The following is a 20,135-nucleotide window of genomic DNA, read 5'->3' on the forward strand; positions in this document are numbered from 1 at the left end:
AGACGCAAAAATTTCGCGAGCAGTCCTCCGTTTCCTCGTTCATTGGAAGGGCTTTGGTCCTGAGGAGCGCTCTTGGATCAAAGCTGAAGATCTTAATGCTCCTGCCCTTTTGAAGTAGTTCTACTCCAAAAATCCGGACAAGCCCGGTTCTAGGCGTTCTGTGCCCACCTTTAAAAGGGGGGGTACTGTCACTCACCGTACCGTGAGTGCCTCTTCCCGGACATTTAGGAACCGTGGTCGTCCTCCATCCTGAGGGTCTGCGCATGCGCAGCCCTTTCCTATACTTCAGTGTATGTCCCTTTAACTCAATTGGCAGATCAGGCAACACTCCCTATATTAAGCACCTGTGGTCAACACCACGTTGCCTGATCTTGGAGTCTCATTCCCTATGAGTCTCTGAAGGTGTTCCTGTATTCCTCGTGTTTTCAGCGCTGCTGATTCCTGTGGTTTCCAAACCACTTCTACCTCTGTGGTTTCCAAACCACTTCTACTACTGTGGTTCCCATACCACTTCTACCATCAACTGTATCATTGTGACTGTTTGCTGATTCCTATCCGCTGCCTCCGTGCACTACAGTCTTCCAAACCACTTCAACGCTATTATATATCATTGTGACTGTTTGCTGATTACTATCCGCTGCCTCCGTGCACTACAGTCTTCTAAACCACATCACGCTATTATAGTTCTTTGTGACTGTTTGCTGGTTCCTACCCGCTGCCTCCGTGCACTCCAGCCTTTACTTCACATCCACTCACCTGTTCCTCATCAAGTCTGTGAGCTGATTCCTATCCGCTGCCTCCGTGCACTACAGCCTCCAGCTTGCAACTCGCCTGTGTTCATCATCGTGACTGTTAGCTGATTTCTATCCGCTGCCTCCGTGCACTACAGCCTCCAGCTTGCAACTCGCCTGTGTTCATCATCGTGACTGTTAGCTGATTCCTATCCGCTGTCTCTGTGCTCTACAGCCTCCAGCTTGCAACTCGCCTGTGTTCATCATCGTGACAAGTTAGCTGATTCCTATCCGCTGCCCCTGTGCACTGCAGTCTCTTCTCAGCTCTCCTGTGTTTCCTCGAGACTGCTGCTCTCATTGCCATCCGCTACTCTCCGTGATCAACAGCTCCTGGTCTACTCTGCTCTCCCGTGTTCCAGCGCGACTGACACCCATTGGTTGCTACTGGTTACCTCCGTGTACCGCAGAGTCCTGCTGCTGCTGACCGCGCTATCACCCATCTACTGCTGATCCGCTCTCCACGCCTTCACGTGTCCCGCTGGTCTCTACCCTCCTGTCAGCATTGGATTTATATCTCATCATCTACTCCTCTGCTGGATCATCTCCATTCTCCTGGGTCCTCCACGAGTCCAGTTCCACGTGTTACTGATTCCTGTGGATTCGTGTCCCTGTTGGTCTACTTACCTGGGCGCTGCACCTACTAGACCGCTGCCTCATTTATCCTGGGACTTCTCATCCAGCCGGCCTCTGGCCGCTCAGGTATCGCTGCACTCCTATCTGACTGCCTGCTTCTGAACCACGGTATGCATACTTCTCATTGACTGTGCTGGTGTATTGCATATCTTGCTGGACTGTGTTGGTTCTCCTCTGGAGTCTGCTAGCCGCTGAGTCTATTGCCATCATTGACTGTGTTAACTTGTGCTGGACTACTTCAAGAGACTTTCTATATTTGCAGAGCTGTTCAGTCATTCATATATATTGTGCATGTTACTGTGGATTGTGTATAAGGTGCCTGTGTATATCCTGTGTTGCAGCCTCTCCCCGTGCACCTCCTCACATATATATTCAGTGGTACAACTTGCTAGTAGCAGACCACTGATCCCTGTTTCCAGTATCACCTGTTCCAGTATCCTCTCACACAGCAGTGGTACAACTTGCTATCGCAGACCACTGACTCCCCGGATACCTCCACTTGGATTCCATTCCTTCACTCAGACAGCGGTACAACTTGCTATCCGCAGACCGCTGACTCTCTCACCTCCTCGTTTCTGTTGGACATTCCTCCTCACTATAGCAGTGGTACAACTTGCTATCGCAGACCACTGACTACCTTCACGTGTCCTTGTCCATACAGTTCCTCGTGTACTACTACCTCCATATTACCAGTGTTGCTAGTCATAGACTTTCCTGAGCATCTCATCATCCACCATCTTCTGTTCCGTGATCACCCAGCTACCAGAGTACCCTATTACCATCTACATTGCTCTGGTAAGCCTACCACCTGGTGATCCCTGGGTAAAGACTCCTAGTGCCCGTGACACCCCACCACTACAGTTGAACATTGGCGCTCTCCATTCGGAATCCATAGTCTTCCGTCTTATCGAATGTCCATCAGTTCCGTTAATTCTGGGCCACCCCTGGGTTTCCCGTCATAACCCCGTCATGGATTGGGTAAAAGGAGAAATTGTCCAGTGGAGCCCTCATTGTACACAGTCTTGCTTGACACTACCTCTGCGTATGGTTCAGTCTACTCCGGAGCAGCTTCCTTCACAGTATCATGACTACCGGGATGTTTTCTCTAAAAATGCTGCTGACACTCTACCACCGCACCGGGACTTTGACTGTGCAATTGAGCTCATTCCGGGCTCTAAATTACCTAAGGGACGCTTGTACTCTCTCTCCGGTCCTGAGACCAAATCCATGCAAGAGTATATTGATGAAAACTTATAGAAAGGCTTCATCAGGCCATCCAAGTCCCCAGTAGGAGCAGGGTGCTTCTTTGTGTCCAAGAAGGACGGCGGACTCAGACCCTGTATCGATTATCGAGGGCTGAACCTTATTACGGTTAAGAACACCTATCCCCTTCCCCTCATCTCCGTACTTTTTGATCAACTGAGAGGGGCAACGATCTTCACAAAAATTGATCTTCGTGGTGCCTATAATCTCATACGTATTAGAGCAGGTGATGAGTGGAAGACGGCATTCAACACGCTCTCGGGCCACTACGAATATCTGGTCATGCCGTTTGGCCTTAGTAATGCTCCTGTTGTATTCCAGGATTTGATTAATGAGGTGTTACGTGAGTTCCTGGGACACTTTGTTGTTGTCTACTTAGATGACATTCTCATAAATTCCAAATCATTGTCTGTGCACCAGGGTCATGTCAGACAAGTCTTACAAAAATTGCGGGAACATCGCCTCTACGCTAAACTCGAGAAATGCGAGTTTGAGGTTCAGAAGGTATACTTCTTGGGCTATATAATCTCCTCAGAAGGTTTCTCCATGGACCCAACCAAGGTCCAGGCAATCCTGGATTGGGTACAATACAATAACCTCAAGGTGGTCCAGAGGTTCCTGGGATTCGCTAATTATTACAGGAGATTTATTGGCGTTTTGGCTGACATCGTGGCTCCTATCGTCACCTTGACCCGCAAAGGAGGTGATCCAGCTGTTTGGTCACAACAGGCAATAACTGCATTCAAAACCCTGAAGAAAGCTTTTGTGTCCACTCAAGTCCTCAGACACCCGGACCCTAAGGTACCGTTTATTCTTGAGGTAGATGCCTCTGACGTCGGTGCTGGAGCCATCTTGTCACATAAAGATCCTCAGACTCACCGCTTGTATCCATGTGCCTTTTTTTCCCGTCAGTTCTCCTCAGCGGAAACCAACTATGACGTGGGAAACTGAGAATTGTTGGCAATTAAATGGGCCTTTGAGGAATGGCGACACTGGTTGGAAGGCGCTGCACACCAGATCTCCGTCATAACGGATCATAAGAATCTGCAGTATATACAGTCAGCCAAACGTCTGAACCCCCGACAGGCTCGTTGGTCTCTGTTCTTCACTCGGTTTAACTTTATTATCACCTATCGTCCTGGTTCTAAAAATATTCAAGCGGACGCCCTGTCCAGAAGTTTCCTGGCACATCATGCTCCGGTCACTAGCCCAGAACCTATTGTTCCTGTGTCTATGATCCACGCCGGATTAACTCAAGATTTGAGCTGTACCTTACAAAGGTTCCAGAGGTTAGCTCCTGACAATACTCCGGTAGGATGCTTGTTTGTTCCTGTTCATTTAAGAAAGGCAGTCCTTACCGAAGCACACAATAGTCAGTCTGCTGGACACCCTGGAGTCTTCAAAACATTGGAAATCCTTTCCCGTACTGTATGGTTGCCATCACTGTCTGCCGACGTCAAGAGTCACGTTTTGTCTTGTGAAGTTTGTGCCAGAAACAAAGTTCCCAGGACTCGCCCGGTCGATCAGTTGGTTCCGTTGGCTGCTCCTGCAAAGCCTTGGACACATTTGTCCATGGACTTTATCGTTGATTTACCACCTTCTGCGGGACATAATACCATTTGGGTTGTGGTAGATCGCTTCAGCAAAATGGCACATTTCATTCCATTAACCCGACTTCCTACTGCTCGAGATCTAGCCACTCTCTTCATACAGCATATTTTCCGTCTCCATGGACTTCCTTCTGATATCGTTTCTGATCGTGGATCACAATTCATTGCACAGTTCTGGAAATCCTTCTGTACCCTACTCGGAATTAAAATCAGTTTATCATCCGCATACCACCCTCAGTCAAACGGTCAAACCGAAAGGGTTAACCAGGCCTTAGAGCAATTTTTAAGATGCTACACATCAGAATTCCATGATAACTGGTCCTCCTTGTTACCCTGGGCGGAATTTGCTTGTAATAACTCATGTCATTCATCCACCAAAGTCTCTCCGTTTTTTTGCAATTATGGCTTTTACTCCAAATCCAACTCCTTATACTCAATCAAATCTGCTGGTATCCAGGAGATCCGCTCCACTGCCACGGACCTCAGACTTATCTGGACGAAGGTACACTCATCTTTGAGACGAGCTTCATTTGCTGCAAAAAAAAATTCTGACCGCCACCGTACCATTTGCTCTCTCAAGGTGGGTCAGAAGGTATGGCTCTCTACAAAAAATATCAGGCTCAGACAACCTTGCAAAAAGTTGGGCCCTAAGTTCATTGGACCATTCTCCATTATCAAGAAAGTTAATTCCGTAGCGTTCAGATTAAAAATTCCGGTTTCGTTAAGGATCCCCAACACATTTCATTGTTCATTGTTGAAGCCTGTACTGTATCCGAGCCAATCTCCAAGTGTGCCTGGGAGAAATTCGAATGGACCACGGAGATATGTGGTCCAAAGGATTCTGGATTCCAAAAGAGTGCAAGGGCAGGTGCACTTCCTGGTACAGTGGAGGAACCGCGGGTTAGAAGAGCGGACTTGGGTTCCGCGGAGACAACTCCATGTCCCTAAGCAATTGAAGGAGTTTTTCAAAAAATTTCCAAGGAAACCTGGATGTCGGGGTTCCTTAACCCCTCCTCAAGGGGGGGTACTGTCACGAGCCGCGGCGGTACTCACAGCCGCCGCGGCTCGCTTCTGGCCCCCTCTGGCATCCCGGCCGTCACCTTGACAACCGGGGCGTCACTTTCGGATCCTGGCCGACCGTTGCCAAGGCAACAGTCGGAAGCTCTGTGCCCTGCGCTGCGTCCCGGCAACGGAGGAAGCCGGGGCGCGCATGCGCAGAAGGTAAGACTTCCTGTGGCTTGATTTAACAAGCCTGTGGGCTGATTAATGCCTGATACATTAATCAGGCAGGGGGCTGTGTGTGATTCAGAGCTAGGCTCTGATTGGTGGCCACTAGTATTTAAGGCAGTGAGGTCTGCAGCCTCACTGCCGGGTATAGCTTCTGTGCTCCAGTCTGCTGACCTGCTAGTTCCTGTTCCTGTATTCTGATACAACTACTGACTCCCCGTGTATGACCCTTGGCTTTGCATTGGACTTCGCTCGTGTTTCCTGTGACCCTGATCTCTGGCCTGCTTACCGGTCCTGCTATTTGCCTGTGACCCCTGACCTCAGCTTGTTTACCGATACTGTTGTCTGCTGCCGGCCCTTGACCTCTGCGTGGACCTGACTCTTCTTGCCTGGGTTCTCCCCAGCCGGTACACACTTCACGACCGTCTGTCAGTCTGCGGCCCAGTCTGTTCCCACCATCAGGGGCTCCAGTGAACACCTGATTGGCAGAGTAGATTCCGGGTTGTGTTGTGCCAGCTGGAGGGGTTCCTAACAGTGCCTGAGGTATTTTAAAGATCAGTCAAGGTACGGTATGCATTTAAGCACATGGAGGATATGTATTAACGAGTTTTCCCATGAGACACTGAAGATAACAATATTGTCTAAATATGCTTGCACAAATTCCTGACACCCATCTAGCAGATCATCTATCACCCTCTGAAATATGGCTGGGGCATTCATCATACCGAAGGGCATTACTTTGAATTTGAAATTGCCCAAATGGCGTAATGATAGCAGATTGCTCTTGTGCCTCTTTGGTAGGAGGAATTTTCCAGTACCCTTTGCAAAGATGCAATGTCACGACAATAGGGTTTCTGGGATCCATCTCGGGACCATTGGGACAAGCTGTGACAGGAATGTAGTGGAAACTGGGAGGCCGGATGAATGTCTTGTTCATAGAGTTGCTCTAATCCTGTATACTGGATGTTAGGAGGAAGAATGCTGGACTAGACTCTGTACTGAAATAGATGACTGGAATCTGGACCTGATGGACCGGAACCTGGATGTGGGAACAGGGAGGAATAATCTCATTAGTAGAGAGCCCCTATCAATCAGCAGGTATATGTGAAAGGCATTTCACATATACCCGCGATCACGGGGAGCTGACTCCTATCCGTTGGCCCATCTTATATCACCGCTGATTGATAGGGGCTCTCTACTAATGAGATTATTTATGGGAATTCCTGACTAACAACAGTACTTTCAGACCTATATCTAGCTCTCATCCCGGCAGGGTAACAGCTGGCTTATCATACCCATTTCTTACGGGTGTTTCCATACTCCTAGAAGTATGCGACTTACATCTCATAGACATTTTCTGTATTATATAGCTGGCGAATGTTTTGCACTTAATAAGGTGCAGCATTCATAAGTAGCAGAGGCTATTTTGCATTTTAATTCACTTGTACACTGTTTTTTTCATCTTTTTTGTATTTTAATTATTTCGCTCTTGTCCTACCAGATATTTTAATGCATACCTAATAAAATAAATAGTTTTTTTCATATATTGACCTTAGGAGTGCCCCTCCAATACACTTCTTTTTCTCTCTGTGTTCTAGGTGATATGGTACTGCTGAGCAAACAGGACTAAGACCCAGATTCGTGATCTACAAATTGTTCTCATAGTGAACCGCTCCCAGCCTGTCTAAGAGCTCATAAACTCTAGGCATGGGGTGTACTCCCACCACTGTCACTGCATTCAACCGCTTATAGTACACACATAAGCAGGTGGTACCATCCTTTTTGGGATGAGACTATGACATTCATGGCTAGCATGTTACTGAGCTCTGACCGCATCATGGAGAGTACCACTTGAGGTACCTGATACGCGGAATGTCTCATGGGTCATGCATTTCCCGTATTGACACGGTGAGAGACTAAATGAGTGCAACCCAGTTTGGTGGTAAATTGCGATTCCTGTGCTTCCAACATGTCTCTCATCTGGGTGGTTTGTGTTTCCTGCAACGTTTCCCCTAAATGTGCGGCCTTCACCCCTATGTCTTTTTGAGTCTCTGCCCACAAATCAGGAATATTGTCCGTCTCGGGGACTTCCATGGGTAAACCATACCACCCGGTTGACATATGGTTTTAGTTGGTTAATGTGGTAATTTCTAGTGCAATTACCTGCTACGTCTAATGCCATGATCTAATACACTTCCCCCTGTCTCTGAACTACTGTAAACAGGACAATCCAGGTAGCTTGTAGTTTATGTTTCACAGTGGGTACTATGATACCATGGACCACCATCATGTTCTCAATAACTTGTGTGTGTCAATGTCCGTGGTATTTTCATTAAAGGTTGGCAGATCCCGATATCCTAACCAGGGTCGGCTGTTCACAGTCTCCATCATTTCTGGAGTCCTCTCCGGCAACCGCACCGGCACATGTAGTACTGCTTCCATTACTGCTTCCATTTTCATGGTACTTACAGTTAGGTCCCAGGATCTTTAACATAGCCTCCATCTGTTCAGATTGGGTCATAAATGATTACCCTGAGTTCACAATGCTCCCAGATGCATTTCCTGTCCCATCCGCTGTCCCCGACATCTTCTCCATATCCTCCTCAGATTGACCCATTGGATGCTCTCGCTCCCATTGAAGCAGCTTGGCTACCAACACATTCTATGTGACACCTCCTGGGACCGCAATTTCTCTCCCTCTACAAATCCATTGTAAATGTCCTTTTCACAACTTTTTGTACTCCTTTTCTAGTCCAGCCATTTTTCCTGTGCTGTTCTTTAGCAATTTTGTTGGCGCCGAAGGTCTGTGTCCGGTTGTGCACTAGGTGATCTCACTGATGCCACCACATGTGAGAACCGTACGTCCTAGTGGGTTCTTTGAAAATCCCCTAGGTAATTCATAGCAAACAAAATGCAGTTTATTCAGGAGATGGCAGAAGAAGAGAGTCGATGTATAGATACAAGGCTGTAGAAATCCTTAAAACACATCATGTGACGGAAGCGCAGGTCCTTGTCACCATAGAAACAAGATCTCCCTTTACAGTGCAAAAGCACTGGTTATATAATCCTTATTATTTCCACGGTGATGAAGCTAATGGGGGCATATTAGAGTGGTAGTTACCTTGTGATAGGTGGTAAGATGATAGACCCTGTTGACTGGGGACCATTGGTTACCTAGAGAGAGGGTGCCTAGGAGTCTGAGCCACGGTAGTCTTATGAAATGATCTTTTTGGCCAGTTATCCCTGAGTAACATTTAAGAACCAGTCTGTCTAACATATAACCAATAGCCTAAAATATGCATGGAGTATAATAGTGTATGTTAGCAACTGCATATGAACAGAAATTACAATAAACTAACACAGAAAGATGAGGAAATTTCGGTATGCAGAAAGAGGCGATTTCCTTGTATCTTATTCGTTTAAGTCTAAACTCGCAGCGTGGTTTCCACATACATTATTACAGGAACCCCACATTTCAAGATCTGTTTCTCGTGGACTACAAGTGTATTTTTAAATCACTTCTTGCTCTACTACACAGGACGCTGCAGGTAGGTTCTTACTTGCCAGCCCCAGCAGCTGTAAAGCAGCCAGACTAGACAACAGGATTTAAACTAGACCCTAGCAGCTGCAGAAGTTACGGCTGAAACCAGTGCACTCAGTGCAATGGAAGCAGACTTGGATGTGTCCTGCACCTGTACATTGCCTACTTTTATCCACCCCTTCCCCACCCATTCACTCCCCTAAATCATAGGCTGTATTAATCCTTTTTTAAAACCTGTTCTGTGTTTGCGCAGAATGAATTTGCTGAGAAGATGCTCAAAAAACACAGATATGTGCCTTAATGACTCTCAGGCCTACTGTCTCTAAAGCAAGGTGGCCACTAATTAATTTTAAAAGAAATGAGAATTCATAGAAAAAGCAAATTCCAAAGTCCAAACATTAGATACATATTTTACATTTTTAAATTTACAGGTGTAAATAAAGCATGGCTAATGTTGGAAATGGGATTAATATTGGTAGTTTTTCTTCAACTTAGATAAGTTACTGGGAAGTTAGTGCTCTGGAAATATGGTATGGCTAGCAACGAAGGGCAAGAGGGTAACTTCATGCCACTCTTATTTTTAAAGATGAGGGCTCGTACAGTGAAAATAGCAGGGGCTTTCTTCAGCAGTGTTCAAACTATGCAGAGCTTATGTGGCTGTATTGGTCTTTGCCCTGTATCAGAAGCTTATACAAGATGATATCTAGTAGATTTCTGTACAAAGCTTCCATAGAGTTCAGGAGAAAAACTATCCGTAGCTGTGATTATCCTTTGACAATCAACTACTAGTCATCATGAGTTGCTGCCTCCCCCTAGTCCCCCTCCCCAGCCCATCAATAGCCTATTTTAGTAAACATGTGATGGTGACATTGAAAATCAAGATCAACTATAATGTTACAATTATCCAAACATCTCTACTGCTACCTGAAATTTTTTTCACGGGTTGGCAATTATTGAGTGTATTTCTATTCTGATGACCTGTGAAATCACATGCCTCTACCACATGTTTTACAGCTTTGTGTTACCAGTTTTTTTTATTATACATTGTCTTAAAATGTGTATTTAAAATAAGTCCTGTGCTATTAACATTCCATTCCTGGTATTAATCAATTATAACAATATCATTGTTAATTTAGTGGACTATATAAATGTAAATTAAGTTTAACAGGCTGAATCTTAATCTACTGCTCTGGTGATAATCTTGTAAAATAATAATGCTTACGAGTTTTTCTGGCAGAATCTTCAATGAATAGAGAGGATATATCTTCATCCACACCAACTTCATTTTTTGCAATGCATGTATAGGCACCGGTGTCTTCGTAACGAACACTAGAAATGTGAAGTTCACTTTCATTGGCTGAAATAAAGACATTTCAACTGTTTATTCATAGTTACATGTACAAACCATTAGTATTTTAGCAGCAAATAGGGCAACACTATGTAATTGAAAACATAATAGTATATACATATATAATATGCAGACACATTATGGAAAAAAGTAATAACAAAAAAGTAATCCCAATCAGTACATCATTTGTGGGTAAGGGAACATAGGAAAATATACTGGCTACTTGCTGTTAGACAATGCTGAACAAGTGAAGACTTCCAAGCTACGGAGCCTGGAAGTCATGCTTTAGCAGAGACATGATTGTCCATTTCACTGTAATGCAGCAGATGGGTAATAAGTAGGGGTGTGCAACGGCCACTTTTCATGTTTTGGGTTCTGATTTTTTTTTTAAAAAGCACAAAAAGTGCGAAAATCCATATTTTTGTTGTTTTTTTTCACTCCTACACTATTATTTACCTCAATAACATTCATTTCCACTAATTTCCAGTCTATTCTGAACACCTCACACCAAACAATATTGTTTTTAGTCCAAAAGGTTGCACCGAGGTAGCTGGATGTCTAAGCTAAGCGACACAAGTGGGAGGCACAAACACGTGGCCCATCTAGGAGTGTTGTGGTGGTCGAGTACTGATGGGAATCCTTCCCTTACCTTGTCCCCCAGATATGAGTCAGGTTCTTTTCTCTTTTGGATATCCGGTGGTCAGGAGATAAATACTTCAATGAAAGGGACAAAGATTGGTCAAACAACTTGATTTTATTGAGAATGCGGTAAGGATAGTTTTGGTAAGCCACCGCGCCACTGACCCCTTCAGCTCAATAGTAATGACAAAATAATGCGTATAATCAGCAGAGAGCACAATAGCATTTAACATATAACATACACCTGGTGAGTATAAGGCAGAATAACGATAACATCTTCAATACATATTGTCTAATAAGGCACCCTGGTAATCACAGTTACTACTTTCACGTTAACAATATCTGACTGGGGATGATGCAATAACCATCAATAATAACCCATCAAGGCTCTTACGGTCACTACCGCGCCCACTAGAGGGCTGCTTCTTATTCAGGTGTTTGGGGTACCGTGCTATTCCCTATGGGTCAGGCACCCCACTTTTAGCATCTACTGCTGAGTTAACTTGAATTGCAGCGGTACCACTAACACTGAATGTCACACCTTCAATATTAATAAATCAATTCTTAGGTAAATCACATAACATTAATATCATCTAAAACATTTGGTGCACCAATATTATCCCCGGTAACGTTACCATATTTTCCACTCAGTCCTGGGCTGACCTGTGCACAGGAATTTGGGTAGTGTTCCAATGTCCTGCAGAGGTTTCCATCAAGGGTTAAGTATTATAGTAGAAAGCAGGGCTGTTGCTCATTTCAGCCACAAGATGGCGCTGTTCTCTCAACAGTCAATGAATATCAGCACATGTGCTCTGCAGCAGGGTATAATGTCCAGATATCAGCACACACACACACACACACACACACACACACACACACACACACACACACACACACACACACACACACAGGATATAGCTGAAACGACCGTCTTAATTGTTCCCTGCAGCCTGTGTATAGGTATGATCTGGGGGAAAAGCTCTCACAATCCTTTCTTGTACAAGAATGCAATGTCATTTTTGGATAGAGTCTCTCATCACTCTTCCCTCTGGCACTGGGGTGTGTGCAGTACACTACATGCTAGGTTTTACCTTGAAAAGAGTTCTGTAGTTAGTGAATACTGTCTTTGGCGCCCCACTGCGTGTCCCCAGCTGTTCTCCGTCCGCTTTGCTGGCAATGTCACAGTTCTGGCAGCAGCTTATCTTCTCTTTGCTCGGATGCACACCCTCCCCCTTGTTGCTTCTACCATGCTGCTCTCTCTCTCCCTTCCTGCACAACCTCTTCCTGTTACTCCCCCAGCCAATCAGGGCCTTCATCCTTATCCTGTCAATCACTCCTGGGAACAAGTTTTCAGGAGCACAGTTAACCCCTTGTAGCTCTGCATTTTAAAAGCGTTTATGCACTCCTCTGTGCTGTTTACCAGGGCTTTGGGGTACCACAATTCACCCCTGCTTTTTCAGGTGCGTGTCCTCACGCATTAAGACATAAAGGTGGTTGTTCTTTATCAACTCAAATCACACATCTACAACAGTTATAATGGCAAACATTTTCAATGACAGCAGTTTTAATATACATTATATACAACAGTTTCAGTAGATCTCTAATCCTGATACCGCCAACAGTAGCTCGAAAGGGTCAGTGGGCAGCTGAGGCAAAGTCCCTTCGTCATCGCCTGGCTCTTCGTCCCAGTCATCCCTTGATGTTTCTTCTGGCCCTTGGTCTGGCCTTGGGCGGATCTTGATATGGGTTCGGCCGTAATCACATACGGGTTCAACTTCCACTTGGGATTCAGCTTACTCCGGGGTCGACTATTCTTCTTGAGGACGATGCTCCTTTCTGGCAGCCGACAGGCCTGCGCATCCCGGTCGTAGTCTTTCTTCTGCCATTTCTAGAAGAACGGTGGAGGGTGCCTGCACTGAACAGGTCTCTGCTGAGGGGACACTTCCTCTGCTCTTACTCCCTCGCTCACTTTCTCTGCACTTACTTCTCCACCAGATTCTGCAGCATTCTCTCCTCTTGGCCGGTAGAAACGTCTGCGGAACCTTCGTTGGTAGGGTGCAAATCTGCTTCCTTTTACTGGTACACCACCAGGGCCAGTCATGTTTGCTGCCTCGGCACCCTTCTCTCCCTCCACAACATCAAATTCCACAGTCTCCCCGTCTCCAACACTGCGCAGAAACTTCCGTGGGTTATTTCACTTTATTGCTGTCTGGTGGACAAAGACATCTTCTTTTGTGTCATTTCTGTTGATGAAGCCATATCCATTCCGCACATTAAACCACTTGACAGTGCCCAAAACCTTTACATGGGGACCAGCAGACTTTTGATGACCTTGTAGGAGCCGAACAGTATGTTGAAAGGCCTGATGGCCGCTTGGCTTAATTTACCCTTCAAAGTTGCCACTAGCTCATCCGGGCATCTTTGCAGCACATTCATTACCAGGATGATGGGGGCTATGTTCCCTTCACAGGGGGCGGTGACGAGACAGCCTTGTCTTGGCAACAAGGTTGCTCCGATCTGGATGTCCACTTCCCAATACCCTTCACACGCAATCTCGAGGCCGTTACTGGCGGTCAGCCGCAGCCAGGTTGGGGGTGGTGATAACAGCTGCTCTTTGCCCCAATACTTGATGAATGTAGGTAGCCAGATGGTCGTAATCTGCGACCCCGTGTCAAGCATAGCCAGGGTCTCCACTCCATTAATTGTAACGGGTAACGTGGGACATTGTCCGATAAACTGGGGCCTCCAGTTTTCTGGATCCGGATCTATTCCCGGGGCTCGCCCCGGGATTCGGCCCTCAATCTCGGGGTGTCGGAGTTTAAATGTTCGTTTTGGTCGCAGTTTCGTTCTATGTGTCCTATCCCATGGCACCGGCGGCATATCGGGCGCCCTTAACTATCAAATTGGTTGGGCGATCGCCGTACATACCCGCGAGGTGGTTCCCACCTGCCTCGGGCTGGTCTTTGTCTTTCGGGCCTCCACTCTGGTTCCCCGTAGGTGGGTGCCAGTTGGCCTCGCCATTTGGCGCATCTCTCGTTGAATTTCTGCCATTCGGACGGCCAGCTCCTCCATTTGCTCTTTGAGCGTTTGCATTGGGTCTCCAGTGGGATACTGACCGCTCTGTATTACTGATTCTTGGGCCCGTGTTGATTTTTCTGTGCTGCTTGCCATGGCTCCCCTCGAACTTGCGCTTTCTCTGAAGCCCACCAATTCTGGGTATTCTTCCTCCCTTCTCCGTTGGTTACCGACAATGGCGATGGCGGTCTCTTTAAACTCTCGGAAGGTTTTGCCTGGCATCTGTGCCTTCATCAGTCGTAGCTGAATCTTAACGCTTTCTTGAGCGACTCCTTCTACGAACTGTACGGTCAGGGCTTCGTCCGCGTTTCGTACTTCCTCTTTGTCCACTGCCTGAATGGCTCTTAGCATCTCTTGTAGGCTCAGGGCATAGTCTCGCAGTGTCTCGTTCGGTTGTTGCTTGCGAGCATATAGTTTCATCTTCAGCTCCGGAAGAGTTCTTGTCTCAAACGTAGTGGAATTTTTTTTTAAAACTTGTGCCGCTTCTTTCTTGTCATCCATCAGTGATGAGATTACTTCTCTAAGCGTACGACCCTATGAGTTGCCCTATTAATATCTCAACTTTCTGTTGTTCATTCAACGGGTATAGCCGGAACATAGATTCCAGTTTGTTCTCAAATTCTGTGAATGAAGTCTTCTGTAGCTTGTCGTCGTCCCCGCTGTACTTCGGGAGCCATGGGGCCCCGAAATAGTATGGTAGGGTTATGGGCCCTGCCGGTTGCTGATCCATTTTTCACTGAGGGTATTACTCTCCTGATGCACTCGGATCCTGTGCGGTTTGACGCCAAAGTTTATGTGGTGGTCGAGTACTGATGGGAATCCTTCCCTTACCTTGTCCCCCAGATACGAGTCAGGTTCTTTTCTCTTTTGGATATTCGGTGGTCAGGAGATAAATACTTCAATGAAAGGGACAAAGATTGGTCAAACAACTTGATTTTATTGAGAATGCGGTAAGGATAGTTTTGGTAAGCTAACGCGCCACTGACCCCTTCAGCTCAATAGTAATGACAAAATAATGCGTCTGATCAGCATAGAGCACAATAGCATTTAACATATAACATACACCTGGTGGGCCTGAGTCATTAAGGAGAGCAAAGCATAAAAAAGGAGTAACATTTGCACCTGGGCAAAACCATGTTGCATTGGAGGGGGAGGTAAATTTAAAATGTGGGGACAGATTTATATTTGGGGTAGGGCATGTCCTAGATCAACTTTAAATTTCAGTGTAATAATAAAGCTATCAAGTATTTGTGTGCTAGATGAAAAAACAGCCAGTATTTGACTTATGTGCAAAATAATACATTTTTGCACCACTTGCATTGTAACATGGTTTGTCCCAGAGATCATTTACTCCTTTTTTGCCTTAATGACTCAGGCCCGGTGAGTATAAGGCAGAATAACGATAACATCTTCAATACATATTGTCTAATAAGGCACACTGGTAATCACAGTTACTACTTTCACGTTAACAATATCTGACTGGTAATGATGCAATAACCATCAATAATAACCCATCAAGACTCTTACGGTCACTACCGTGCCCACTAGAGTGCTACTTCTTATTCAGGTGTTTGGGATACCGTGCTATTCCCTATGGGTCAGGCGCCCCACTTTTAGCATCTACTGCTGAGTTAACTTGAATTGCAGCGGTACCACTAACACTGAATGTCACACCTTCAAAATTAATAAATCAATTCTTAGGTAAATCACATAACATTAACATCATCTAAAACATTTGGTGCACCAATATTATCCCCGGTAACGTTACCATATTTTCCATTCAGTCCTGGGCTGACCTGTGCACAGGAATTTGGGTAGTGTTCCAATGTCCTGCAGAGGTTTCCATCAGGGTTAAGTATTATAGTAGAAAGCAGAGCTGTTGTTCATTTCAGCCACAAGATGGCGCTGTTCTCTCAACAGTCAATGAATATCAGCACATGTGCTCTGCAGCAGGGTATAATGTCCAGATATCAGCACACACACACACACACACACACACACACACAGGATATAGCTGAAACGACCGTCTTAATTGTTCCCTGCAGCCTGTGTATAGGTATGATCTGGGGAAAAGCTCTCACAATCCTTCCTTGTACAAGAATGCAATGTCAGTTTTGGATAGATTCTCTCATCACTCTTCCCTCTGACACTGGGGTGTGTGCAGTACACTACAGGCTAGGTTTTACCTTGAAAAGAGTTCTGTAGTTAGTGAATACTGTCTTTGGCACCCCACTGCATGTCCCCAGCTGTTCTCTGTCCGCTTTGCTGGCAATGTCACAGTTCTGGCAGCAGCTTATCTTCTCTCTGCTCGGCTGCACATCCTCCCCCTTGTTCCTTCTACCATGCTGCTCTCTCTCTCTCCCTTCCTGCACAACCTCTTCCTGTTACTCCCCCAGCCAATCAGGGCCTTCATCCTCATCCTGTCAATCACTCCTGAGCACAAGTTTTCAGGAGCACAATTAACCCCTTGTATCCCTGCATTTTAAAAGCATTTATGCACTCCTTTGTGCTGTTCAACAGGGCTTTGGGGTACCACAGTGGCACTGCAGTGGCAGACAGGATGGCAGTTTGAAAATCAAGGCCCCAAAGAGCACATAATGGCAAAAAAAGAGGTGCAAGATGGAATTGTCCTTGGGCCCTCCCACCCACCCTGATATTGTTGAAATAGGACATGCGCACTTTAACAAACCAATCATTTCAGCGACGTGACCTACAAAACTGTGGCTGAAATGATTGGTTTGTTTGGACCCCCACAAAACGAGCTGGCAAAGAAAAAAAAGAGGTGCAAGATGGAATTGTCCTTGGGCCCTCCCACCCACCCTTATGTTGATGAAATAGGACATGCACACTTTAACAAACCAATCATTTCAGCGACAGGGCCTACCAAACTACTGTGGCTGAAATGATTGGTTTGTTTGGGCACCCACACAAAAAAAAGCTATTCATCTATCCCTGTACAAACTAAACTGGCTCTACTGAGGCAAGATGTCATCCTCATCCTCTGATTCCTCGCCCCCTTCAGTGTGTACTTCCTCATCCTCACACATTATCAATTCGTTCCCGCTGGACTCCACAATCACTGGTCCCTCTGTAGTCTCTGGAGGCCATTGCTGGTCTTGATTAAAGAATTTATAATTCATTTTTATGAACATCATCTTCTCAACATTTTGCGGAAGCAACCTCCTTCGCCGCTCACTGACCAGGTTCCCCGCTGCACCAAAAACTCTTTCGGAGTACACACTGGAGGGGGGACAACTCAGGTAAAATAGAGCCAGTTTGTACACGGGCTTCCAAACTGCCTTTTTTTCCTGCCAGTAAAAGTAAGGACTGTCTGACATGTCTACTTGGATGGTGTCAGCAAAGTAATCCTCCACCATTTTTTCAATGGTGACAGCATCCAATGCAGCGGCAGTAGACATGTCAGCAATGGTTGGCAGGTCCTTCAGTCCGGACCAGATGTTCTCAGCATCCCCGCCAGCGGGTCGTTTCGGAAATCTCAGCTGTTTCCTTGCAGCCACAGGTGTGGAAGAAAATGAAGGAGGAGCTGTTGCCATGTCACAGTCCTCTTCAGATGACAATCTCCTGACCAGCAGGTCTTTGCACCGCTGTAGACTTGTGTCAGCCGGAAACAGAGACACAACATACGCTTTAAACCGAGGATCGAGCACGGTGGCCAGAATGTATTCCTCTGACTTTAAAAGAGTGACCACCCTTGGATCATGGCAAAGCGTACGAAGGGCTTCATCCACAAGAGCTACATGCTTTGTGGAATCGCAATGGTTTACCAGCTCCTCCCTCACTTTCTCCAGCTGCTTCTGCAACAGCCTAATCAGGGGAATCACCTGACTCAAGCTGGCAGTGTCGGAACTGACTTCTCGTGTGGCAAGTTCAAATGGCTGGAGAACCTTGCACAACACGGAAATCAGTCTCCACTGCGCTTGACTCAGGCGCATCCACACTCCTTTGCCTATGTCGTAGGTGGCTGTGTAGGCTTGAATGGCATTTTGCTGCTCCTCCATCCTCTGCAGCATATAGAGGGTGGAGTTCCAGTGCGTCACAACCTCTTTTTTGAGGTGATGGCAGGGCAGGTTCAGGCTTTTCTGATGTTGCTCGAGTCTGTGGTAGGCACTGGCAGAATGCCGAAAGTGTCCAGCAATTTTGCGGGCCATCGCAAGCATATCCTATACCCCCCTGTCACTTTTCAGGTAATCCTGCACCACCAAATTTATTGTGTTGCCAAAACATGGCACGTGCTGGAAATTGCCCATATGTAATGCCCGCACAATGTTACTGGCATTGTCAGACACCACAAATCCCCAAGAGAGTGTAAGTGGGGTAAGCCACTGCGAGATTATTTCCCTCAGTTTCTCTAAGAGGTTGTCAGCGTTGTGCCTCTTACTAAAACCGATGATACACAACGTTGCCTGCCTTGGAACGAGCAGGCGTTTTGGAGATGCTGCTACTGATGCTGCTGCTGATGTTGCTGCGGAAGGCGATGCATCTACCCAGTGAGCTGTCATAGTCATATAGTCCTTAGTTTGCCCTGAACCACTTGTCCACATGTCAGTGGTTAAGTGGACAGTGGGTACAACCGCATTTTTAAGAGCACTGAGGGCACTTTTTCGTACTTCTCTGTACATCCCTGGTATCGCCTGCCTAGTGAAGTGGAATCTCGACTGGATTGGCACCGTGGACACAATATCTCCATCAACCGTCTAAATCCAACTCCACTGATGGCGGACACCGGATGCACACCGGATAACACCAACATAGCTGTTAAAGACGCAGTTATCCGCTTTGCCATAGGATGACTACTGTCGTACTTCGTGCTCATGGAAAACGACTGTTGTATGGTCAATTGTTTAGTAAAAGATGTTGCGGTCTTACGACTTCCCCTCTGGGAAGATGACCGACTACCAGCAGCAACAGCAGCAGCGGCATTAGTAGGCGTAGCGCTGCAGGATCCTCCGGAAAAATACCGGATTGAAGAGGACTCAGTCATGCTGGTGACATGGCCTGCAGGACTATCTCCAATCCAGATCGAGGAGAAAATTGACGAGGAGGGTGTTGCTGCTGTGGATACACGGGCAGCAAGGGATTTAGGTGTCCCTGGACTGCTTCCGGTCCTAGCCACAGTCCCTGAACTAAACACTGAATTATGAAGGTTCTTCAGGTGACGTATAAGGGAGGATGTCCCTAGGTGGCCAAGATCCTTACCCCTGCTTATTACAGCTTTACATAAGGTACATATGGCAATACAATTGTTGTCCGGATTGGGATAGAAATAATTCCAGACCGAAGAGGTGGATTTTTTGGTCTTCTGCCTAGGCATGAAGATGGGCTTTTTCCTCCCATGGACAACAACTGTTTCCCCCCCTGGTGCCTCATTTAAGATAACCACATCAGCATCCTCCTCGTCAAGTTCCTCCTCAGTGCCAGCTACATCAATATCCTCCTCCTGGTGTACAACATTGACACCTTCATTATCCAAATCTGGATCTGCACTGTGGGTGATCCTTCCAGCATATGCAGAGGGCATGCTGCAAATGGTGGAAGGAGCCACCTCTTCCCGTACAGTGATGGGAAGGTCAGGCTTCGCAACCACCAACACCCTTGGACTCGCCTTGGGGATTTGTGATGCCATCTGTTTAGAAGGCAGAGTTGTTTGCTGTGTTGTTGATGACAGCTTAACTCTCTTAAAGTTTTTGAGGGGGGGAGGAGGAGGGCTTAGATCCTTGGGTAAAGCTTAACCACTATTCCTGAACACAGGCCAGGGCCTAAGCCGTTCCTTGCCACTCCGTGTCGTAAATGGCATATTGGCAAGTTTATGTTTCTCCTCAGATGATTTTTATTTTCTTTTTTTGCTAATTTTTGTGAACTTTGGGTTGTGGGATTTTACATTCCCTCTACTATGAGATTGGGCATCGGCCTTGGCAGACGACGTTGATGCCATTTCATCGTCTATGTCATGACTAGTGGCAGCAGCTTCAGCATTAGGAGGAAGTGGT

The 20,135-nt window shown here is 46.3% G+C and overlaps 1 protein-coding gene across 1 annotated transcript in view; it reads right to left on the reverse strand.

The window, feature by feature from the left end:
* The window catches only part of FSTL4 (follistatin like 4), a 1,520,806-nt gene that overhangs the window by 155,398 nt on the left and 1,345,273 nt on the right, over positions 1-20,135 (reverse strand). The window contains exon 10 of the mRNA XM_075209744.1: positions 10,288-10,422. Within this exon, the coding sequence (XP_075065845.1) occupies positions 10,288-10,422 (135 nt within the window). The remainder of the gene's footprint in view (positions 1-10,287; positions 10,423-20,135) is intronic.

This window comes from Mixophyes fleayi, chromosome 4 (genome assembly GCF_038048845.1).
Source record: "Mixophyes fleayi isolate aMixFle1 chromosome 4, aMixFle1.hap1, whole genome shotgun sequence".
NCBI lineage: Eukaryota > Metazoa > Chordata > Amphibia > Anura > Limnodynastidae > Mixophyes > Mixophyes fleayi.